This window comes from Electrona antarctica (genome assembly GCF_951216825.1).
Source record: "Electrona antarctica genome assembly, chromosome: 8".
Lineage (NCBI taxonomy): Eukaryota > Metazoa > Chordata > Actinopteri > Myctophiformes > Myctophidae > Electrona > Electrona antarctica.
The window spans coordinates 23,404,580-23,430,133 of NC_136789.1; the positions used below are offsets into that span (position 1 = coordinate 23,404,580).

Sequence of the window (25,554 nt, forward strand, 5' to 3'; positions counted from 1 at the left end):
ATCTACTGCCCAGAGAGGGCTAGCCGGCATCTCTCTGCCCGTCTCCCAGAGGAGAGCAGAAGAGAGGCATCTCTCTGCCCGTCTCCCTAGGAGAGGAGAGGAGAGGAGAGGAGAGGAGAGGAGAGGAGAGGAGAGGAGAGGAGAGGAATCACATCAGACCTCAATGTCACTAACTTCAAACTTGCTTTGGTCTCTTATGTGACCAGGTCAGTCGGACAGACGGACACACACACCTTATGGGACTAACTAATTAACTACATGCATGGTCCTCACAAAGATGTACAACATGTACAGACACACCTGCGCACGCATGCACGCACGCACGCGCACCCCCCCTTCCCTTTGATAGTCCAGATCACTGGTGGGGCCACTGGCCCAGTCTATTTATAGCGCGTTAATGGGTGCACTTGTGAATAAAGATTTATGGGTGGCCGACGCCGTTTTGAGACTCTGCCAATCCAACAATGCGTTTGGTGATGGAGAGCATTCATGTCGACGTGGGAAAATTAAGTGAACGGCTGCCAAGGCAAAATGAACAGGGGCGACTAATTGTGCAGGAGTGATAGGAGGAGAAAGTCTTGCAAAGGAAATGAGAGACAGAGGAAATGAGGCAGGAGATGAGGGCACATAAAGGTTGTAGCATAGCTTCTTGCGGAAAACAGAGTTTGACGATGTCATGAGAACGAAATGATGCTGATACTATAATGCTGCCACCTGAAAATCTACGCTTCGAATTGTCAGCCCTCCTAGTCGACAGAGATTCATTTGATTCTTATTTTCGCCGGTTGATTTCTTCACAATAGTGTCTCACATTTCTTCACAATACGTTAGTTTCACATCCAAGTTTCCAATAGTGTAAATAAAAGTGTCTCGACTTGTTTTGAAATCTGGACAGTTTTTAAATCAGATTTCTTCTGAAGCCACCTTGACGTGAAAAGTAAACAAAGCAATGGACATGGATTACACGGATGACATTTTTTAAATGTCATATTTACAGTATGAAAGCCAAGCAATTGTACACACTTTGGAAGTGCATGTGTTCTCTTTCCACCTCCATAGCAGTATGCATGTCGCCACTTATCTCATGCTGGCTACAGTAGCATTGCTAGAATACGACAATTAGAACAAACCATCTGCAGTCATATGTAGTTGTCTTAATGGATTTATGAATTTTTAATGCGCAACAATATATTCATATGGCACTTGACTATATGGAACATGGTCTAAATAGGTGAGCGCAAGGAGGCGAACTGTAACTTATGGGTTATACAACAATCAGAACCATAATAATGTAAGTCTGACTGAGTTATATTAAATAAATAAAAGGTCCTGTATGTGCGTCACTAACTTTATACTGTAATTACACTGTATTGCAGACCAAAAGGGAAGCCCCAAACCGTTGCTTTTAAATTACAATATCTTTAAATGACTTAAACTTGATCAAACAAAAATAATAATTGAATTCAATTGAACAATCAAGATTTCAAAATACAAATGTTAAAAAATCCCGCAACACAAAGTTCCTTTGAATGTCTCCAATGAGTAAAGTATCAAAAAGTAAAAACAAAAAAACTGTACACACGCACACACATTTCCAAAAATAATGTAATACATAAAGCCAGCAAGGAAATACATTGCACAAAACAGGACAAAAGTATATTCCTCACTCACCCAACCTTCAAGTCAGGAGGCCACAGCAGTTTCCCCTTTGTCCAAAAGCTCTGGAGCTAAACCCTCAGAAATGTTCCTTCACCAAACCTTTCTTCTTCAGATCTCAAAGTTTTCCAGCCCCACTACTCTGTGGATTATCAATTTCTGATTCTGGTTTAGTATTGGGCTTAGAACAATCTCTTTGACAAACCATCACCAAACACTCTTTTGATACCTAAAATGGAAGCCCCTGGCGGCCTCACTTCCTGTACTTTTATAGCTGTTCCTGGTACCTCACTTCCTGGAAATATTCAACCATATGCTGCTTTTTCCCCACAGCACCCCCTATGGGTGCACCAACATAAATGCATGGCCATGGTCAACTACACAGAAAAATGTATACTACATTTAGGGTTAAATATTCAACATATTTTGACCAAATTTTAACCAGTATGTTATGTTTCTTTTTTTTCCTTTTAACACCTGGACAGGAAATACATTTATTCACACATTTATGTGGCAGTGTCACAGTGTATATTGCTCAGGTACCCTTCTGTGTGAGAGCCGAGAATCAAACCAGTGACCTTCAGATTCCCAGGCGGCCTCTCTGCACACTCCGACTCCATTAACTAAAATCAAACGTTGAGCGCGCCACTCAGCACGCCTTTCACCGTGAATAAAAGCATCCAGATTTACGAATGAGGCATCACCAAACGAATACCGTAGTAGTCTCATTATTATTATCATCACACCCCCGGTGCGTAAGGAGCTTTCAACCACTTGTCCTTCAGGCCTATATGATAGTGTGTTTTCTGTTATTGTGGGGAAAGCTTTCGCGTTGCGACACATTGTGAGCTTGTCGATCGGCTATTTTCTGCTAAAGCTTCCCCCACGATACAGATGCTGGGGTTTAAGTGGTTTACGGTAGGGAAGGAATGTGTAAGATGTGGAAAAGGGATAGAGTTAGAGAGAAAGATGGCCAGGGAGAGACTGATATGCAGGCTATACTGCTCATACTGTATGTACTGTCTGTGCACTATTGTAATTGAAGGAGCGAAATGCCTTACACTAGCCGTCATCGCTTCTTTTTGCGTCTGGACATTGAATCAGCTCCTGGCGGCTGCTCGGAGCTGATGGAGCGTTTGTCTCGTTAATGTCCAAACCAGACACGGCAGATGCTGGATCACCCATTTAACAGAGAGCAGTTATCTATCCTGTCCATGCATGCTATTTGAGGTGTGTGTGTGTGTGTGTGTGTGTGTGTGTGTGTGTGTGTGTGTGTGTGTGTGTGTGTGTGTGTGCGTGTGCGTGTGCGTGCGTGCGTGCGTGCATGCATGCGTGCACGCGTGCGCATGTGCGTGAGAGGGAGAGAGAGAGAAAGAACACAATCAGCCCATAACTAATTTGCATTGTATCATTGAATTTGTAATAGATCTTACACATGCGGCTAACTGTTACCTACCATCATCTTAAGTGCCTTTAAGTGCCTGGCTATAGAATAACCACACAGTAAAATACCAGTGTACATTTGTGCACTCTTCAGAGGACTTTACTGTCCAAGAGTCTCTCCATTATTTATATTTGACAGTGAGTGCCCTAACATGTACAAGTATGCAAGTAAAGATTTTTGTAAAAGACTACGGCAGAAATATATATGTGACTTATTCACCTATGAGTAAATATTTAGGTCACTGAAGTTTTTTAGGTCAGGATGGAACATTTTCTTCAGCTCTGCAGATTTAATTTATATGTCAATGTGGTCATTTTCTCTCTTTCCCAGTGAACCGATTGGAAAGAAGAAATCAGGTAAGAGCTATGTGTTTATGTGTTTAAACTTAATATGGGGGGAAGATGGTGATTGCCGAGGCTCGCAATTGTAGTTTGTCTTTGAAATAAAAGGTTAAGCGCTGAAGAGAAAGACACTGAGACGTGCTATTAAGTAAATTGCTGTTGTACCAATACTAGTAATCTATTCAGAGAACGCTGGTAGGCATCACCATATGTAGGCATTTTAACCAGCCTGGAGTACCAACTTGGTGCATATTTTCTTTTCTTTTTTCACCCTTTTTATTTAGTCGTTATGCCAATTGATTCCTCCCCACACCCATTTTTTGAGTTGTATCCTACTGACTCACCTGCCAGGGAGGAGCCCCCACTGGGAGGATGTATTGTAGAGCCTTCGTCCCACTCCTCCCGCCCAACACTCCCCGCTGACAGGGGTCAGCCCGGAGGAGTACATCATGCAATGGCCAATCTCACCCGCTTCGCTCACCGAACACAGGTCAATTGTGTTCGAATAGATGCCCGACCAAGCTGGTTGTGGTGGGCAGGGACTTTTTTTCTAAATCTGAACCCCACAGATACTAATGAATTTAAAAAAAATCGGTACCACTGTTGTGATTGTCCAAAAGGCTTCATGGCTTTGAACTAAGGTAGGATACCCAGATGTGGCACCATGAAGTATGCATCGTGTCCTGAAGATGAACTCCATGTAATAATATTGGGTTATTAAATATATATCGGGTGGCATATGGCACATTGTTCTATTCTAGTTTCAACTTTTGCTGTTGCCCCAGCACATCACAAACACAGATTGTGTGTCCTGCATTCTCCTTTTGACATTTAAGTAGGCTAAGGCAGTCTATTAAAAAAAAGCTTTTGAAGTTTATATTTGGGCCATAGGCTTAGTTGTACAGAATGGCTCTGTCAACCTCTCAAACAGGTTCACTTTGTCCCCATCTAGTGGTGACATTGCATAATGTACTCATTCATATATAAAACGATTTGGCAAATAAATAAATACACTTTTTTCATTGTTGTGTAACTAAATTAAATAACATATCACAATTAAAAATACATTATCTCACACCTTTTTGATTTGTGTTGATGTTATGATGGTGGTGCTGACTGAGACCTTGACACCAGCAACACAGGAACAAACAAACCTCCCCAGTTCCTGTGGTTTCAAACAGTTTCCTTCATGTTTTTATTCCCCTCTCTATTCGTCTAACATCCTTAAGTTTCACCCATGTTCATTTAGTTTGTTTCTTTTCTTTTCACTTCTTCTCTTCTCCATTCATTTTTCCCCCTCCCATCAGGCCTTGTGGAGAGAGCGACTTCTTTCCTAAAGCGAGGTAGTAACAGACTGTCATGCATTTGGCCCTCATGCTGTGTGTGTGAGACCCCTGGGTTGCTAGCGGCCAGCCCCCCAGCCCCCACCCTCCCTCCTCCTTCACCCCCCACCCTCCTCTCCTGACCTGGGCAGGTGGGACGTACACCCTCCCACCCTCCTCCCCTGACCTGGGCAGGTTAGACGTAGCTCTGTGGAAGTCTTGGGTGGCTTGCTGTGGTACCTTAAGCCCTAACCACACCAAAGGGTCACCATGCAACTCCTTGGGTCCAAACGGTTGCAAGGAGTTAACGCTAAAACCGTCTCGACCCTTTGGTGTGGTTTGGACCATTGAATTCCATGCGTTGAATCACTAGGGACGACGCGTGTCAACGTGCAACAGGACATATCGCACCGCAGGGACAACGCTTAAACCGTCTTGACCCTTTGTGGTTTAGGGCTTAAGAGAAACACAGACAATATTAGAGTAGACCATTTGTGAGCACAACCACTTAAATCCTGTATACTTCATCGTTTGACGAATGGACCAGATCAGAATATTTGCAAATAAACGTGTAGGGCAGTATTTCCGGTTAGAATGGATATTTACGTGATATAAAATAAAGTGTCCAAAACATTCCAGTTTGGCAACCTGTGTATATAATTAGGGCAAAATAATGTTTTTAATAATATTCAATAATATAAGTGTCACAATGCAACATTACGCTGAGATGTTATGTAGACTCGTTTATTTTTTGTTAACAGACACACAGAAGAGTCCGTTTGACTTGTGACTCTGCGTGCACATACTTCCATTTACACTGGAGGAGTTACAGACGACTCGAGTAAAGAACCATTTGGTTTGGTTCCTAACTAATATCACCCCCCAAGTACCCCTGGAGGTCCCCACTGAGAAGCACTGTATATAGCACGGGTTCTCAACCTGGGGGTCGCCAAATTATTTTTGGGGGGGGGGTCCCCAGATTATTAAAAAAAAACTGAATGGCTGGAAAATTAAGTAGTACATGCATTAACCTTCCTTTATGATTATATCAGGTTTCAGTATTTATTTATAATGTATGTTCCCTATAATTAAGGTTATTGTAGCGGTCAATTTATATTGAGGGGGGGAGGGGCGGAGGTCGCGAGACATGGCCAAAGCATTTCCTAGGGTCCCCTGCCAAAATCGTTGAGAACCCCTGCTGTATAGTATAACACAGGTGTGGTGATGTCACTGTGTGGTGATGTCACTGAGTGATGGTGGACCATTAATCCATCACTACCTTTGAGTGATGCTTTGGCTTGGACCACCAACTCCTCCCCTTTTCAGTCCCCACCAGCTCGACCTTCACAAACGGGTTCTTCAGTATCTTTCAGCTTACCCATTTCAACCTGAACCAGCTGCTCATGCTGTTTTAGTGTCCTTGGGTTAACGCGTCCCTGTTGATTTTTTTTCTCTCTTCTTTTTAATTTGTATTATGAAATCCCTCAGTAGAATTTAGGCAATTAAGGGGAGAATGTTTAGTAATATTCACACGTAGAGAAATCTGCAAGACGTCATCTTCTATAATCTTCAGTGTCAATCAGCACTTATATTAGTTTAGTCTCCGGATTGTTGTTTAACCACTTGGACCCCAGCGTCCATATTCTGGGGGGAACATTAGCCAAAAGTAGAACGTAGACACATTTTGAGCTTGTAGATCGGCTATTTTTGGTGTAGTCGGAAAAGACATTCAAAGTACAGTTGTAACTCATGTCCAGTTCTCTAAGACGACAGGGGTTTAACTTGTTTAAGTGGTTAATTGTTATCGTTTTGTATTGCTAGCTAACATAGCTTGGTGCTAACATTAGTGGTGGTGGGCTCTATGGGTGCTGGTTTGTCCTCTATTCTGATGTCGCAGCCATATTGATGATTGACATAACCTTTTTTTTTTTTTTTTTTTTTCATTTCCTGTCCTCTTTCCTAACACCTGCCATCCACTTCCAATAGACTATCCATCCATTCCTTTCTTTCTGCTCACCATTTTCTTCAATCATGCTTGCCAATGCCTTCCTATGTCGTCCGCTCGCTGAATCTCAATGCTGTCGATAAGGCCCTTAATTCTCACAACCAATTCTTCACCTGAAACTTATCGTTCTGTTGTCAGGACAGCAGGTGAAATTCTGACATAAAGGGATATTTCACTGTTCACAACATGTTTAGTTTGGAGTCATTTTAACTTGGCTTTTGTGAGGACCCCCAGACAGGTTTTTTTTTAAGTTGCTTGATTCAGTATTTAGATATTTGATATCCATTTTATGAAATATTAGGAAGGTCTAATAAAATTTGTCATTTTCTTTTTTTAATTTTCGTTTTCATGTCATATGAAAGCAGAGAATCATAGCTTCAGATTGACATATTGGTTGTTCAGTTTGACCCACCGGTTTTGGAGATATGGCTTATAGTGTAATGTCTTGCAGAAACCAGCGAGTTGAGAAAACAGGCTTGCCGGCATGACTGTCTCTGTATCAAAAAGAGTCACATTAATGGATATAAAATATCTAAATGTTGAATCAAGCAACTTAAAAACTGTCTTTGAAGTTACAATTACCCCAAACACGTTTGAAAGTGTAATATCTATCCCTTAGGCGTACACTTCCCTAATGTGTTTCACCTCTCAGAAGGCATTGTAACATCCCTGCCAGCCTATTTAAAACACGTAATATTTTTTACCGTACATAGGCGAGCGTTAAACTCGCCTGAGTTGCCCTTCGATCACTGTGCTGATGTAAATCTATTTTGACAGTCAATATTCTCATACAGTCATCCCCCCACCATTGCAGCAAGCACTCACTATCCACAATAGTGTTGCAGTAGGACTTTTGACAGGGAGAGGAGGCCTTTTCTTTACAATATTGAGATCCAGGCCCGGGACGAAAAGCCAAGTTAAAGCCCAGAAAGGTTGACTGTGCTCTGGTCTTGCTGTGGTGACAGGAGACTCCACGTCGGCGGATCCTCTCCTCCTGGAGCAGTACGTGGCGGTCACAGACTACGAGAAGCAGGAGAGCTCCGAGATCGGCCTGCACGCTGGCCAGGTGGTGGAGGTCATCGAGAAGAACGAGTCAGGTAAGGCCATGCACATGGATTCAGGTTCTCAGTCTCCACCACTCATTTCAGCCATTTGGAGTCAGCTCTATGGAAGCATTTCTGTTATTAGTAATAGGCCTATCTCACAGCCCGCTTTCCACGCCCACTTCCGGTAAATAGTGGTGTCATTTAACATTAGCATTTACACATTTTTTTGTCTGGAGAATCTAAGTACATTTTCTAATGTAAAAATGTGACAGACCAATATTATTATGAAGCAAACAAGGTGGTAAATCAGCTCGAACAGATAGAACAAACCTTACCTTGAGAAAACAAAAGTTGTAGACTTCTTAAATTACCTCTGTTAACATGTAGAGTCTATGGAGTGACGTCACGCTATCACCACTAACCCCGAAAGGGGGCGTATTAAGGGGGCGGGGAAATTCTGTGAGATAGGCTTAGTCTAAGGTTTGAAGTGGTCAAACTAGCAATAGAATACATGTTCAGAAGCATCGTCCAGTTTAATAAAAGGACTGTCCTTTGCTTGTGTGTCCTCTTGGTTTGCTCAGGTTGGTGGTTTGTGAGCTCAGAGGACGCCCAGGGCTGGGTTCCAGCCACCTGCTTGGAGGCTCAGGATGACCCAGATGATTTCTCTCTACCTGGGGAAGAAGGTTAGTCACAAGTTTCTGGCTCATTTATTATTCATCGCAAGGACTTCTGAAAAGGTTTTTTAGATGCCTTTAGGAAGCCATTGTTAAAGGAAATCATTGCTGTCAATGATTTCTGTCAATGTATCTCCATATTTGAGCTTTTGTAAAATAATGCCCTACTTCATCATACAAGAGTATCGTACAAAAGCAGTCAAAATAGCAGATCAGCTATTTATGTATGAACTGTTTAAACCGTTTTTAAAATACTAATACAAAATGAAATGTTCGGGACCCAGTTTCTACCCGACGAAGCAGGCAACAAAATGCCTGAAATCTTGACGTAGCCTCTGATCTATGATGATTGAATTCTAAGACCCGAGTAGATTGTCTTTTTTTTCTTCTTCTCTTGGATCTTAAGAATTCAGCTTATGCTTCTTTTTTTCCCTGTGGCCTACATAGTGTGAGTGTGATCCAGTGTGTTGGCTTGCTTTAATGGGATGGGACACGTGCCTATTAATGGACATATTGGCTCTTGCAGGGATCAAACCTGTCACCTTCTGGTTAATCTGTAATCACTAAGCGAACTATCATAACCTTTTAAATCTCTACACGAGTAAAAAAAACAAAAACAAAACAAAAAACACATCAAGGGTACATAATTCAATGTTTTGTTCAGCGCTGATGAAATTGTACACTTTCAGTGCAGGGCCACAGTTATAGCCACAAACTTTAACACGTGACCTAATTTGTGTCGCACAAAACGTGGCTTGACGAAAATGACGTATTTTCAGGAATATATAAATGATAAATGTAATACAGGGCAACAGTCATAATTTATGATCATCAATATATCAATACATATAGTAATGGTTCACTCCCTGTTTGATGACTTCCTGCTCCGCCCACTGTGCCGCGCCTCCAGTGCCTCGGAGGTTTTGGTCGCTACCGAGGCACATGGGTCGTCGCAGAACTTTAGGGGATCTGTTCGGCACAGGTTTTGGGCAAGGTGGACAGCACGCCTTTCTTTTTCCCATTTGTGACCGGGTCTGGCAAATAGGGCCTCATCTCGACCAGAGTATTTTTTCAGTTTTTTACAGATTATTAAAGTACAGAATGTAAGTTGGAAATGAAATGATATAATGAAATAATGAAATTGGAAAATATTTGAAGGAGATATGACCATTTTAAAATGATTTAGTTTTACCCAAAGCTGAGAAAATCCCCTTTGAATGTTCACAACATTTCAACACCTAGAGCTGGCTAGCCTACTTTGACTTATAAATGTATACATTTAATTTGCCCAAATCAATAATCTGTTGATTACTTAAAAACAAGTTTATTTTAGATTTTCTGCCTTTTCATTATAGGCGAGATGAGGACCATTTTGCTAGACCTGGTCACATTTTATTTCTGTGTGAATGCGTGCCTGCATTTGTAATCACGCATGTCTTGTTGCATGACCTGAGCCTGTGAGCCAAACCGGTGGTTCTCAAATATTTGGGGGGGGGGGGGGGGGGGGGGGGGTCTCATTGAGAGTTCAGAGTTACAGACCTGTAAATGGTCCATTTGGAATCCCCTCAAGGATCCCTGAGGGTCGCTGGGTATGGACCCTACTTTGAGAACCACTGAACTAAAAAACCCTTGCATGCCGAATGAACTTTGTTTTTCAGAATACTGCTCTACTCATGACTTTACTGAAAGAATCGATAGACGTCTCGCTGGTCACATATCTTGAGTGGTGCATTGAATCTTTCACATTGTATTAACGTGCAAGTGACTAGTCATACAACTTGTGAAACCATAGCTCTATTTAACTTAGTTTTAATTTCATCCTGTGAATATTGTCTGTTTTTGTTGCACGTGCATGTACACCAGGGTTATTCAACGATTGGTGGTGGACAAAGTATATAATCCCGGTACTTGCTCCTGGTCAAAATGTTACTCAACTACAAGTTTGCTCCGTCTAATTTGTACATGAGTGCTGGAGTAATTGCTTTTAAAATACTTAGTAAATGTAATTCATTACTGTCCACCCCAGCCAACCATAGCTCTAAGATTGAGGGGCGTTTTGTAGCAATTTAAAAAATAAATAATCTACTGTCCATTTACTGTCAGATTGTGCCCAATTTTGCTGGTTTGAATGTGTTGTGAACCCCAACAAATCATATCATGGATTAACACAGGATGGGCCATAGGAGCATATCAATGGTCCAACTGTGTTACCTGTTTAGTACTGTTTCAACCACAGCTACTGAGATGAGATGACAATGAGTTCTGGAAGAGGCACAATGAGACAAAAAACACACAATGTCCACGCAGCATATGGAAAGACAGATATTATTTCGTAATGTCGAATGGTATTTTCTATTCTCAAGAGCCATAACAGCAAACTTTTCCAGCTGACAGTGACCTGAGAAAAATCTTCAGTATTTTAAAAGTCGCAAATTATGTTATCTTATATATTATCTTTTCCAGAATTTATATTGACTCTTTTATTCATATCATTAGATATTTTTTTTTCCATTTACTTGTTTGTTTGTTTGTTTGTTTCAGTTTATTTTTGGTTGTTTAATTATTGACTGTAAGGGTAAAAATGTCTTGCCCTCCCCTGATACAGTATTCCACTTTTTTTTGTTCTTACTCCAGAAAATGTGATAGTTCAAATCCTCCCAGATGTCAACCAAAACATGTGCAATGGCCAGCGGCCAATGATTCTGATCTTGATGGGTCCGAGCTGTAGCGTTACAGCGAGCACATCAAGTATCAGGAGAGGAGAGACAGAGAGCTGTAGCGTTACAGCGAGCACATCAAGTATTAGGAGAGGAGAGACAGAGCTGTAGCGTTACAGCGAGCACATCAAGTATTAGGAGAGGAGAGACAGAGAGCTGTAGCGTTACAGCGAGCACATCAAGTATTAGGAGAGGAGAGACAGAGAGCCTAAAGCTGGATCTAATCATGCTGTGTGTGCCTTGACTGCTGATCTGTTTCCAATGTACAGTACAAGTGCTGCATTTGTACCCCTGACGTGTTGTGAATGTATACATATACTGTAGATGCACATGGACAGATGCTGATACAGCTAACTCGCTAGCATTGCTATTATCAAACTCCCATTATTAACCCATTTTGACCTGAGATCAGATTCTGAAAATGTCTTCTACATCCTGACAGTTTTCTGAAAAAGCTATGTTTCTATGTCAGTCGTTCTTCGATTTTTCAAAAATAGCAGACCTACAAGCTCATAGCGCGCCACTCGGTGGCGCGCTATGAGCTTGTAGATCTGCTATTTTTCAATAGCTAAAGCACAACATAATGCTAACACCAAAAGGGGTTCCCGCCCAAAATGGGTTAATTTACAATGTAGCAGCCAAACAGTCATCATCATCATCATCATCACAGGCTGACCAGCATTTTAAAAGAAGCATGTCCATTTTGCTCCGTATCAGCCTGGCCAGCTGGGCATAAGCTCGCACATAGCACAGTCGGGCAGAAACCTTGTATCTCCATATTTCGTAAATGAATGCCCTATATATATTTGCCATACAGTGTGTCACACAAAAATAGCTGATCTACTAAGTCACAACACGTAGCATTGCAATGCATTGTGGGGCTTGTAGATCTGTTATTTTTTTAAACTAAAAGTGAAAGTGGTTAGGTGTGTCCACCAATGAAAAGTATTGTATGCTTTGCTTGTCATAAATACTTACTACTCAATTGGAACTTGGGTAATTTTAAAGTATGAGGTTTCTGCCTGATGGCAACGATAGCAAACCAGCCTCCCCATGTGTATCTGTGAACATAAATGCCAGAACCTCATGTTAAACAGTGCTCTTTTTCTGTTGTGCCGTCTCAGAGGAGAAGTACACGGTGATCTACCAGTACTCAGCCAGAGATCAAGATGAGATCGACCTGGAGAGAGGCATGATCGTAGAGGTGATTCAGAAGAACCTGGAAGGCTGGTGGAAGATCAGGTAAATGAAGGCTCCAGGAAAGCACTAGATCTTGCGCCACCCCTTAACCCTTATCCCTAAACTTATTTGCCATTTTTTACTATTTAAAAAAACCCTTTAAAATAGTTCAAATTGCTGATCTACAAGCTCACAACATGTAGATGTAAATCGGCTAGTTGAACTATTTTAAAATGATTTTCAAAATAGTAAAAAACGGCAAATAGGTTTAGGGATAAGGGATAAGGGTGGCGCAAGATGGAGCCCTGGTTTTATTATCTCAGTTTGCTGGGCGTTCCTCCTAAAGATATGCTGCTTCTGGGATGCTTACATATGGGAGGATAGTTTACAACAGTGGTTCCCAACCTTCTGGATCAAGGCCCACTTGAAAATCTCGAAAACCGCCCACTCATCTGACAGTGGTCAGACTCAGTGTCTATCCGTGCCCATCGGCTGCCACATTAAGTGGTTAAGTGGGTGTGCCGTGTGTTTTAAATGCGTTTTCAAAATCGACTTGAGGGCATTTTGCTGATACAGAGAATCGTCTTGCTAATTATTGTAACTGTGTGACTTAAATTGATTTGACTGTTGAACTGTGTGATACTTAATTGATTTGACTGCATTGGATTTAAGTGATTTGACTGTATGGGACTTCAACTTAATTGATTTGATTGTACAGTATATGGCAGGGGTTCTCAAACGTTTTTGGCTCAGGTACCCTTTGAGGGAGAATGTGTAGTACTCCCTCATCCTCGCAACACCGATAATCATATATTTACTACCCCATTTAGATGGCATTGTAACTATTTGTATTAAAACTATTCAATCAAAATCATTCAGACCCATTTCATAGTCGTAAACAGAAACCACTACTAAAATATGAATCATGTGCCAAACTGCCAATAGTCATTCTATTCAAATGTGGAAAACCTGACAGCACACTTTTCAATTAGATAAACATAATTGTAATGATACAGCATAAAATAATAAAATCTCTGAATTGTTTCGCGGACCCACTGGCTATACGTCTGGGGGTCCACGGACACCACTTTGAGAACTGTGGGTATATGGGACCTCATTTGATTTGACTGTTAGGAACTTAGTGGATTGAACTGTGTTCCTTTCCATTCTACTGTATGTGTTCAGTGCAGCTCTGGATGTCACATTTCTCCTCCTCTCATCCAGGTACCAGGGCCGTGAGGGCTGGGCCCCCGCGTCCTACCTGAAGAAGGCCGACATCCTGGCCCAGAAACAGTCAGCGGGAGCAGCTACCCACGCCAGTACCAACGACCTGGACGGCTCCTTCTCCAGACAGAACCAACAGAACAACAGCCCGAGAGAGAACAACAGCCCGAGAGAGAACAAACTCACACCTTTCTCCGATAACAACAAGCGACTCAGTACGTGCATGATGTGGTAGCATATTTAAATCAATTCAGCAGTGAATCGTTACCATCATTTACAATCCAAGCACTGAATGCAGGCTATTATGCCTACTGTACATAATGCATGATGCACTACTCCAGGGGTTTTCACCTGGTGGTCCGTGACGGTATTGCATGTGGTCCCTGTCCATGCATTTAGTAATGTAGGAAAGTGAAGATTTATTATATATTTTCTATCGACCACTAGTTGAGGAACAGTGCACTAATTAATATGGTGACGTATGTATGATGACGCGTCGGTGTTGTCAGTTACTGGGAAGTCGGATGTCAAGAACTTCCACAGAAAAGGAAGAATCTCAAGAAAGGGAAGATAACCGGATTACCTGGTCATTATTAGGAAATGTGCTCATACAATCAATGTGTCTGCTCGCAGTGTCAGTTAACATGAGTTTAATATGGAAGGTTAAGAGCAGTGGCGTGCACAGACATTTAGAGGGGCAGGTGCTCAAGTGAAAAAAGGGCACCTTGTGCAGCGCGTGGAACCAGCCGGTTGCCTTAATAGTGTGAGATGTATAGATTTTGGGGCCTAAATAATGTATTAGAAGCTTTTTTTTATCAAGAATTGATCAATGTCACCATGGTCCACATACTGTACAGTGTACACTGTACCAAAAAAAGCACATTGCCAAAAGGGCAGGGGGTGCTCTAGCACCCCCTAGTGTATATCTGTGCACGCCACTGGTTAAGAGAACGGAATAAGGGTAACCGTGGGATAGGAAGGAATAGATCAGTGGTCCTCAATCTTTTGGAGCTCTGGACCACTAGCATACCTCCGTTAAATAATGACTGTTTATGATGGCTTCATTTAATTCACCTCGACTACACCAAGCTAGACCGCACGTGCTTCAGGAAACAGCAGGGCTTGCGTCTTTGTTTCCAATATAAAGAATGTATTGTAAATTCCTAACGATAAGAGCTAGAAATTAAATTCATTCATTCAAAGATGAATTCAAGACGGCAATGATTTAAACTGTCTTGCTAATGTCATTCACCACAAACCATGAACAGCTCCAAAGCAATTTATAAAGTGCAAGGTCAGAATAAGCACCGTGAAACCTTGTGGTTGAGGAATTGCTGAGTGCTGAGAAAGCAGTGGACAGAGTGTCTTCATATTGTAACAGCTATCCTTTCCTTCCACAGAAGCAGGATTAAGACAAAGACTTCCACCACGCAGGGATCTCACCATCGTGAGTACTGATCGAACATTCATTAACTGTCCTCCATTAGATTAGACAAAATTGCTCCTGTCTGACCTGTAATGGATATTTTAGAACACTTTGCACAGCATCAATGTGCCCATTCTAACTGAACTACAGCTGTCAATCTAGCAGCTGACCTGACTCCTCCATGCTCACTATCGCTCAGTCAGCAAACGTGTACTTGTGTAACTATTTGTGTGTCATCCCACGCTGGGCAAGACCTACGCTGTAGAGTGCATTGCTGAAATTTGGCGGAAATAGCGAGATTTTGGCGGAAGTACCGCTCAAGGAAATTACCTTGACGCGTTACAAATCTGTTTACATTCTCCGTGAATGAAACAAGTGTTGTGATTGGTCAAAAGATATCGTATCCGGGGGATATACATCTGACGGATGTTCCGGACCGACACTTCCGGCTATGCTGTCTCTGCCTTATATTGTGACCAGGCTTTTCTCTTCGCAGATGAGTAAGGCTGGGACGAGGCTAGTGTCATCCTTATCTTTAGAATATATCCTTATATGTCCATTTAAGGCATTTAATATAGCATCTCTGTTAAGACTGGACTATAAGAATTGTCTGAAAATAGGGTTGGGGAGGCGTGTGCCTGGAGTGGCTGCCGGAACAGGCAAGGAGGCTTCTTCCTATGATCTGTATGTTGTTCTTCTGCCTTCATAATAAATTCTTCACCCTGAATGGATATTTATTAATATTTTCCATTATAGACCCTTAGACCTACAGCACAGTTGAACTCTGCCTTTCATTCTCTCTGTGTTTTGCCCCCTGTTCTTTTGGGTAAAACATTCCCAAATCTTCACCATTTCCTCACAATTATTTTATCACCATCCTTTCTCAATTTCTATATCTCCTTCCACCACCCCATAGCCACGCGGTGTGAACCTGCCCAAGCCACCGGTCCCTCCCCAGGTTGAGGAAGAATTCTACACCATAGCAGACTTCCAGACCACAATCCCTGATGGGATCAGCTTCCAGGCTGGAGTTAAAGTAGAGGTGAGAATCCTTGCATTAATGAGCCTCCACACAGGTCTGGGTTTATACATCTCAAAATATCAAAGATTTATTTTTATTTTTTTGATAATTGAAAAATACTTTTCATTATCTATATTTATGGCTAACTAATTTAAAACTGATGGTTGCCAGGTGATTGAGAAGAATTCGAGCGGCTGGTGGTACATCCAGATAGAGGACAAGGAGGGCTGGGCCCCTGTCACTTTTATCGACAAATACAAGAAGACCAGCAGCGCCCTGCGACCCAACTTCCTGGCCCCCCTGCCCAATGAGATGGAGAAACTCAGGCTGGATGAAGGCAACACTTCGTCCAGCTTCTCGGCAACCGACGACAACTGGTCTAAGCCTTTGCCAGATGAGCCCACCGTCACTTCAGAGTCATCCGCCCGGCCCAAGCTAAGAGACTGGAAGGCCAACGCCAGTAAGGGTCCCCCCCCTGCTTTCTCAATCTCAGGGCCCTTACCTCCAGCTCCGTCTGCCCCTCCTCTGGTGGAGGAGAAACCGGCTCTGCCTCCTCGTAGGGAATCCATCAATAAGAGCATCGACGTAGACGTGGCAGAGAAACCGAGACCTGATCCCTCCAAACCGTTGCCTCCCAAGCCACCAGCTCCGGCGGTCATTGTGCCAATGCTGCCCCCAAAGGTGGCCCCTTTCAAACCAGAGAAACCACCAGAACCCAAGAAGGATGACAAGAACAAGGCTCTGCACCTGAAGAATGAGATGGGTCTTGAGTGTGGCCACAAGGTCTCCGCCAAAGAGGTGAAAAAGTTCAACCTGAAGCCCGTACCCAAGCAGCCGCCGAAGCCCAAACCGGACCAGCCCGAGGATAAACCAGAGGCCGCACCTGCAGTGTTCATGAAGCCCAAACCCATGATCCGGCCCAAACCCGTCCCAGCTGCCAAACCAGACCCCCCCGCAGAGAACAAACTAGATATCACCAACCTGAGGAGCAAGCTGAGGCCTTCGAAGCCGGCGGAAGCCACGGAAGCCAATCACCAGAACGACACATCCCCAGCGGCGAATAATTCCCGGCCCAGATCACCTCCCAGCTCTCCCCCCATCCACATCCCTTTCCTCAACAATGGCAAGTCAGCAGATGAGCCAAGGCTTCCCCCAAAACAGCTCAACGGTCACGAGAACTCTGCCCCAAAACCAGCAGTGCCTCCCCACAAGGAGGCCCCCCAAAGACCCCCAGCTATGATTCCAAAGAGACCTCCCCCTCCCAAGAAGACGGACCCGTCCAGCCCGACCGAGACCAAACCGCCACCGGTTCTAAAGGAGGACGCGCCCAAGCCCGCACCACCCCCGCTCAGCAGACCCCCTCCCCCTAAACCCAAAGCCTTCGCACTGCCCCCACCTAAGGACAGGGAGAAAGAGGAGCCCAAGGTCAATAAAGTTCCACTTCCCATCCCTCCCAAGCCCCAGCCAAAGAGCGACAAGCCGGGGCCTCCTAGGGACAAGCTTCCACCGTTAATCAAGGAGTCCAGTAAGGATGAGCTGTACCTGGCGGTGGCAGACTTCGAAGGCGATGAACCATCGTCCAGCTTCAAGATTGGCACCGTGTTCGAGGTGATGGAGAAAAACAGCAGTGGCTGGTGGTTCTGTAAAAATGTAGGAGGACGAGACATGGAGGGCTGGATCCCCTCCAATTACCTGAGTAAGAAACCCTAGGTACGGAACGTCTTCACAACGGTGTAGCCCTTAAAAATTTTAAAATAGAAAAAGGATTATAAAAATAAATCGCTATTTTGTATTTAATTTTTTTTAGGTACCCTTTTTTTAATTGAGGCATTTTTGTTACATTCCATTTTTATAGTATTATAGAGAGTATGAACCAGCAATATCACTGTTTTGTTTGTTTTTGTAATGTTTACGTTAAACAACAAAAAAGTTGTTTTCATCAACTTTTTGTGCCATATGTTACTCAAAGCCCACGTCATTTAGGCATGCTCCGACTGGCAGCCCAAATTGGATTGTTGTCCTATCCGCTCTGAACAGCAAATAAAAAATGAAATATCAATAAATAAATAAAAAACACATGGAAACAACGTTTTGCAAATCAGATTAGAACCACCATTCATAGGTGGTATAAAATGCAACCACCATGAAGATTTGTCTCAGATTGGACATTCAATAGCCAACCTAATAGTGCATTGTGTCAGGCAGAAACCCCATATCTCCATATTTTAACTTTTTGTGTTTTTTTTGTCATACATTAACAACCTACTTGACCATACTACAGCGTCACACAAAACCTCAAAAGTAGCAGATCTGCACGCTTGAAACGCTGTTTCAGCTGTTGCTGTTTTTTTTAACCCTGAACACATGAGGTTTATACCCGACAGAGACGATGAGCATTACACACACTACATACTATGTCGTTATGTTGTTACCATAGCAACCAATGCAGATATGTCGACTATGTCTGAATACTTAAATTGGGTCTGATCACTTGCACGTGTCAAGTGTGAGCAGCAGTCGACTCGGTACTGAAGATCACATTCGAGAAGCCAATCAGATTTGCCCTGCCGTCTGAACAAAGTCTTAATTTTGACATGCATTTAGTAAAAGCCTCGAGCAGCAGAGTCTTATCTACGCCCACGCCTTCTATGATAACGTGCCTCAATGTAATAATATGCAAACCGCTTCAGTGCTTAGATATGCAATTGTGATTGTCCGTTTTGGATCCTAAATAGTGCTCACGTTAGAAACGAATATTTGCATTCATGTCAGTATAATAAACGGGGGAGGGAGAACAGAATCACGACTGTAGTGCTGATATAATGAGCAACATTTTTACTGGTATTTTCATGTCGTCACAATGTTGTTTTTTTTTTTTACTATTCTTAAAATGTATAATGTTGCAGTGATTTTTAGCAGATGTGCACCATTCCTGTCATTACTGTTGAGGTTGCTGTTTTATGAGATTCATGTGTGCATGCATGTGCTTGAAGTGTGGACGGATTTAACGGAGCGGTTCGTTAGTTTAGCCACAGTTACTCAGAGGCATTCACTAATGCAGTGGTTCTCAACGTGGGGTCCCTGACATGACTTGATATACTTACAAAATCAGTTCATCCCATTCTGGGCGGGAACCCCTTTTGGTGTTTTAAGCATTATTTAAAACTATTAAAAAATAGCAGATCTAGGTCTGGGCCGTGGCTCAGTCGTCCCGACTGCTGCGTGTCTTCCCCCCATCTCTCTCCCCATTTCCTGTCGGCCTGCTGTCTGTCCCTCCATGAAAAAAATATAAAATAATAAAGGCGAAAGCCACAAAACAAAACATTTAAAAAAATATATATATATAGCAGATCTACAAGCCCATAGCGCGGCACCGAGTGCTGCGCTACGAGCTTGTAGGTCTGCTATTTTTGAAAAATCATGAAAATGTGGCGCAAACCTTGGAATATTCTTTCAGAGCGACCGATTTTAACTCAAATCTTTGCTTCTGGGGGTGCCCCTGGAACAACATATTTTGAGATGGGGGTCGGCGGCCTATTACATATAATTTTTGGAGACATGAAATATTGAGTGATATAGGCCTAGAAACATAGGTATTTCAGAAAATAGTCAGGATTTAGAAGACATTTTTTCGACGTCAGGCCTAAATGGGTTAATCACTTTAGCATGTATGGCTATACCATTCTAAAATAGCCAATCTACAAGCTCACAAAGCGCTGCGATGCATTGTGAGCATGTACAGTAGATTAATCTTGAAAAAATATAGAATATTTTTGAAGATATTTTAGCAACACAAATGGTGTAGGCTATGGCACAACATATTTTCAGATGGAGGTCTGCAGCCAGGCTCTTGACACGGCAATGTTTGAGAGCCACTGCACTAGTAGATTAGAAAAACACTAACACAAAAAGGAGGGATTGTAAGAAACATAATTTTGCTGTCAAACACATTTGACCTTCACAAAGCTCACGCACTCCTTATCCAATCATAATTATCTTAATTTGCACATTTGCATGCCTACTCTAACTAACGGATATCTGACCTCGGTGTAAGATATGGGAGATCCATGGTGATTTGTGCAATGATTTACAGTATTGTAAGTGTACAGTCTGCTTTTTACAAACCGAATTTTGGTGCTCTGATGACAGCAAAATATGACCAATGTATAAAAAAAAATATATTTTACATTAAGGCTTGACTGGTCTCAAGTATGGTCATTATAGCAAAAATAGTTGTAATTGTACAGTAATGTGTGATTCCAATCATAATCGTTGTGACTTTCCTCCAATGGCCCATCCACTATGTTTTATTGTGTTGTGATGATGGTATTATGGGGGAAAAAAGAAGGTACAGGAAGAAAGTTTGAATGGAAAATGCTTACTGGAGACGTTGTGTCTCCCCCAAGAGACTTCGTAGTGCATAAACGCAATTTGTGCATTGTTCAGAAATGCAGTGGTGGACGGCAACAAAGTACAACCTCTTGTCTTATGTCTTATGTCTTCTAACTTTGTGTTTTTTCGTAAATGAATGCCCTACTGGCGTACATTATCCTCTAGTGAAATTTCAAAATCAAATACTACAGCGTCACACAAAAGCAGCAGATCCACAAGCTCGAAAATCCAATGTAATTTTTAACGGTTACTTTATCAAAGTAACCGTTTTGGACATGTGAGGTTTCCATCTGAGGTTTCCATGAGACGATTTACTTTAATACAGTACTTAAAGGGGAATTTCTCCCTAAACCTTTTTTTTACAAAAGTAAGTTGATAATTATGTATATTGACCAAAAAATATATATAAAAAAATAAATAAAGATATAGGGGAGCTGAAGCTGGGGCTGGAGGGGTCTAACGCTAGAACTCCTATTCAATCGAGCAATTGTTTTTTGTTCACATCTTGTTCTAGATGATGTGACAGCAACACTCCATGCATTGTTGACACTGCACTCTTCCTGGTCTACGTGAGCTGATGTTAAACCCCCCCAGCAGCAGCCCCAGCTCCAGCCCCCCTATATCTTTATTTTTTTATATATATATTTTGGTCAATATACATAATTATCAACTTACTTTTGTAAAAAAAGGTTTAGGGAGAAATTCCCCTTTAAGTAACATTTTTGAGTGTCTTGTGCTTGAGTATTTGTATTTTTGAATATCACTCCAGTGCAAGACAAATATTGTACTTTTGACTCCACTACATTTCTAAAATAGCTGATCTGCGAGCTCACAATGCATCGCAATGTGACAGGTTGTGAACATGTAGAATTGTGGATCGTCTATTTTCACTATTAGCAGAATTTTTTGGAAAGTTTGACATTTTAATATTACATTTTCTTGTATTGGTGGGGGGGGGGGGGGGATATAAAATTTCAATACATAACTTCCAAAAAAATAAACTTTACTTTGAAATGTTTACTTTTTAAATTGTTTTTTTAAAAGCATGCACTTTGTAATACATCCATACTATAAAGCAAGCACACCATTACTTAAACACATCCATACTATAAAGCAAGCACACCATTACTTAAACACAAGTACAAACTTTCACGTTGCTGTCGGGCAGAAACCTCCCATCTCCATATTCTAACCTTTTGTGTTTTTCTTTTTTTTGGTCTTGTACTTTTGAATTTGAATCCAGAAAAGTAACAGTTTTGGACATACTGTGTGAGGTTTACACCTGACAGGGACGACATTTTTCACCCTCCACATTTATAATATTTATGGAATTGGAATAAGAAAATAGCGATGTCTTCAGTGGGTTATCGACAAGGCTGGGTCTTACTGATCAAAGATTCATTTTCTGCCCCCCAGTTGCTATAATTTTGTAACAACCTCCACCAACTCCAAAAAACTGTTTTAATTTGCCCCTTGTTTTTTTCCGTTTACAGATTTGTGTGCATCTACAAATGTATGTTGATTGACTTATTTGCATAATGCTTATTAAGGCAAAGTTGGGGCAGGTAAGGTATGTGGACACTACAATTCATGAAACAAATGGGACTGTTATTGGAACAATTGGAGTACTATATGTGTTCTGTTTTTGTTTTGCTTTTTTTACTCATGTACTTTCCTCTGATTCTTCCTTTACTTTCATATAAAGTGAATAAACATTTACATTTTTTCCACGTATATATTTTTTTGTAATCCTTTATTTACCCAGGGTAGTAGGTGAGTACAAGTGCTGATTTTCAGCAACGCCCTGCACATAGAGACACACAGACAGACACACATTAAAACCTGGGAGCTGACCAGTACAACCACAGTCTTATATACTGTTGGCCACTAAGCAGCTCCACTGGAGCAGCTGGGGGTTCAGTGCCTTGCTCAAGGGCACTTCAGTGGTGTTGGGTGAGTGATGACAATCACTTCCCGGCCCAGATTTTTCCTGCCTGTCCGGGGGAATCGAACCGGCAACCTTTCGGCAAAAAGGGCGCTCCTCTAAACCTTAGGCCACCGCTGCTCATAAAAAAAAATGGTAAATGGTGCATTTTTATATAGCGCCTTTATCCAAGGCGCTTTACATAGATTGTGCATTACATTCACCCATTCACACACCCATTCACACAACAATGGCAGCAGAAACCATGCAAGGCACCAACCAGCACATCAGGAGCAATTAGGGGTTCAGTGTCTTGCTCAAGGACACTTAAACACTAACTCTGGGGGAGTCTATGGACCATGTTTTTTTTTTCAAATCTTCAAAACTGGTGAAAAATGGCACGTTATAGTATGCCGTCCGAGACCATGGACTATGGTCATGGTTCTTCGTGATTTTCGTCTTTTTTTCAAATCCTCAAAGATGGTGACAAACGGCACGCTATAGTACTGTAATAGGGAATATTTACAGTAACAACTGATGACACACACACACACACACACACACACACAAAAACCCTAGGATAGGAATTAGAAAATAACTTTTTATTAATTGTATTTACAACAGTGGTTCCTTGTGCTGGACAGTCTCATTCACACGCACACCCCCCTCCATTCAAATAATGCAATGTAAACTGAACGAGGAAGACATGACGTAGCCATCAAACATGGCAAAAACTTTACAACCAAATGACACAAAACTAATGAATGCAAGAGATGGAGAGAGAGATAGAGAGAGATACAGAGAGAGAGAGAGAGAATATATATTTAGCAGTACCTGATTATGACCAGTCTTCAATCTATTCTACAGGTCAAATGGGTCTTCAAAAACATAATACCACCACCCGCTCTTGGAAAGGTAGCAACTAGCAAGGCCTTAAGCTGCAGTTTAGTTTCCGTTTAAATTGAAGATTTGTAGCAAACAAAACAAACCAAAATGGTGCACTGCCTTAAAAAAAAAAAAACACGGTTTCATTACAAATAGTTGGTCTCCACACCACACTATACAAGACAACTAGACAATGGTGAAAGTTATAGTGCTTGGTGTGAACATCCCAGTTGAGACTGTTGTATTCCTGAAAGGAGTAGCTAATTTACGCCACTCATCAGGTACTGACATTTCTGTGGATGGAATCAGCTATAGTTCATAGTTTAACCATTGGGTGATTAATTTCAAGTAAGAGAAGAAATATATATTTTAGCATTTCAGAAACGAAACCCTCATCGCACACGCACAGCCCCCCCCTCTCAGTGCTAGGGAAGGCACAGTTTGGTCAGCAAAATATAATATAATAAGCCTCTTAGAACTGAACAATAACATAATATTGCACTTTGGCTAGCAGACAGTTTAATATAAACATATACACATTTGATGAGCTTTTTATTTAATTCCTATGATTGCTAAGATCCTTCAAAAAGAACAGTATTTTGCTTTGGCTTGATCAGTTTCCATCCAGTGTGAAAGAAAGAACTTTTACAGTAAAATTACAACAAAAAATATATATTAGACATAATAGTAACACTTCACATGAAACACTATTAGTCTTCCCTAGTTTGTTAACCATACCGCTCAAAAAAGAAAATGTATAAATTTAAATATATATATTCAAACAATATGAAATTAATTCTAATTTAAGCTTTGGATAGAACTCTCACCCCGTGACCCCAACCCCATTTCAAAACAAGATATCAAACAAAATATGCAAATCCTTCAAAGCCTAGGGGTTACTTTCAATCATAGATTAATATTGTGTTGAAGCTCAATTTTACATACATAAAATATCCCTCCAATCCAAGCCGATTAAAAAAAAAAGAAAAGAAAAAAATACTAAATTATTTAAAACAAAATATATACACAATAGAATTTGGCAAGTGGGTGAATGCATCAGATTCAAAGCACAAAATGTTGAACTTAAAACAAAAAAAAGGCACATGAAGACAATATTCAAACAAAAAGTGAATTATTGAGTCGTGTGTTTTTCAGTATAACAATCTTTGGAAGAGGAAGATAACATTGTGGGATAAAGAGAAAGTGCTCAGTTGACGGGTCCAGCTCAACAGAACGTCATGACGCATCATGACTTCTAAAACACGATGCGTATACAGTTATACACATTATGCATTAGGCTTCCGTCTTTGGAAACAATTTTATACCACCATCCACCCGCCAACCACACACACACACACACACACACACACACCCACACACAGACAGACACACACACACACACAGACACACACACACACACCTAAAGACTCCTTGGAACACATGTTAGAGGGCCACCAATTTTTAAGGGGAGTAAAAGAGGGAGTAAAACTTAAAGCAATTTTTGGCATGAACCAGTTTGATTAGGCCCTTGGGCCTCTCTCACTGCCTCATGTTTGACTGGTAAATGTCATACTCAAAAGAGAAAATAAATCAAAAACACTAGTACACGGCCAACACGAGAGCAGATGCTATATGAAGATGTCACATATATATATATATATATTCATAGCACAACACTTGTTTTTTCTGTTAAAGTAAATATCTAAAACTTGAATTAAAATTATAAATATCTAATAACGGTTAAAGGAAAAATAAAGGGATAAGTATTCTGCCCTTACCAACAAGGTAAAAGAAAATTGAGCCTCACGCTCTGCTGCAGGACAGTGTCGCACTGCGAAAACAGCCAACCTCAAAGGGTCTGCTATTTCACTTTTCATTTCCAGTGTGCGATACTGGCATGGGATGGAGCATGAATTAGGCTTTACGCGGAAGGCATGCGGCAGGCAGCAGTAGGCATTCATGTGTAGGTGTGCATGTACGCGCGTGCGTTTGTGTGTGTGCGTGCACGTGCAAGTACTTTGGTCCTGATGGGCGTCAAGCCGATATTGGTCATGGTCAGAGCGGGGACTGTTTTTTACGTGGTGGAGGAGTCGGCGTAAGGCAGGAACTTGGTGAGTTTGTTGGGGGAGCTGGGGTTGGGACACTCCGAGTCCTCACTCATCTTAAAAAACATCTCCTGTTCACGCTTCTTCTGGTTCAACTCCTCCTCAAGGGTCTGAAGACGGGGAGAGACGAGAAACACGGCTAGGCTGTCAGTTTATGAAGTTACGTGGATTACAGACGTACGTACAGAGACAT

The 25,554-nt window shown here is 41.7% G+C and overlaps 2 protein-coding genes across 3 annotated transcripts in view; one reads left to right on the plus strand and one right to left on the minus strand.

Moving 5' to 3' along the window:
- sh3pxd2b (SH3 and PX domains 2B) overlaps positions 1 to 19,143 on the plus strand; it is a 71,504-nt gene extending 52,361 nt beyond the window's left edge. The window contains exons 6-13 of the mRNA XM_079507428.1: positions 3,431 to 3,456; positions 7,734 to 7,865; positions 8,396 to 8,497; positions 12,330 to 12,447; positions 13,609 to 13,823; positions 15,009 to 15,055; positions 15,951 to 16,076; positions 16,227 to 19,143. Coding sequence (XP_079363554.1) covers positions 3,431 to 3,456; positions 7,734 to 7,865; positions 8,396 to 8,497; positions 12,330 to 12,447; positions 13,609 to 13,823; positions 15,009 to 15,055; positions 15,951 to 16,076; positions 16,227 to 17,765 — 2,305 coding nt within the window. The 3' untranslated portion in view covers positions 17,766 to 19,143. The remainder of the gene's footprint in view (positions 1 to 3,430; positions 3,457 to 7,733; positions 7,866 to 8,395; positions 8,498 to 12,329; positions 12,448 to 13,608; positions 13,824 to 15,008; positions 15,056 to 15,950; positions 16,077 to 16,226) is intronic.
- Positions 19,144 to 22,958: 3,815 nt separating this feature from the next.
- The window catches only part of stk10 (serine/threonine kinase 10), a 69,970-nt gene continuing 67,374 nt past the window's right edge, over positions 22,959 to 25,554 (minus strand). The window contains exons 20-21 of one of the 2 annotated variants that reach the window (XR_013790600.1): positions 24,540 to 25,471; positions 22,959 to 24,508 (exon numbers count right to left, since the gene is read on the minus strand). Coding sequence is in view for 1 of the 2 variants with exons in the window: in XM_079507714.1 (XP_079363840.1) it covers positions 25,331 to 25,471 (141 nt within the window). In the remaining variant the exon portion in view is untranslated. Of the gene's footprint in view, positions 25,472 to 25,554 lie in introns of both variants that reach the window. The other variant, XM_079507714.1, reaches the window with a different exon arrangement.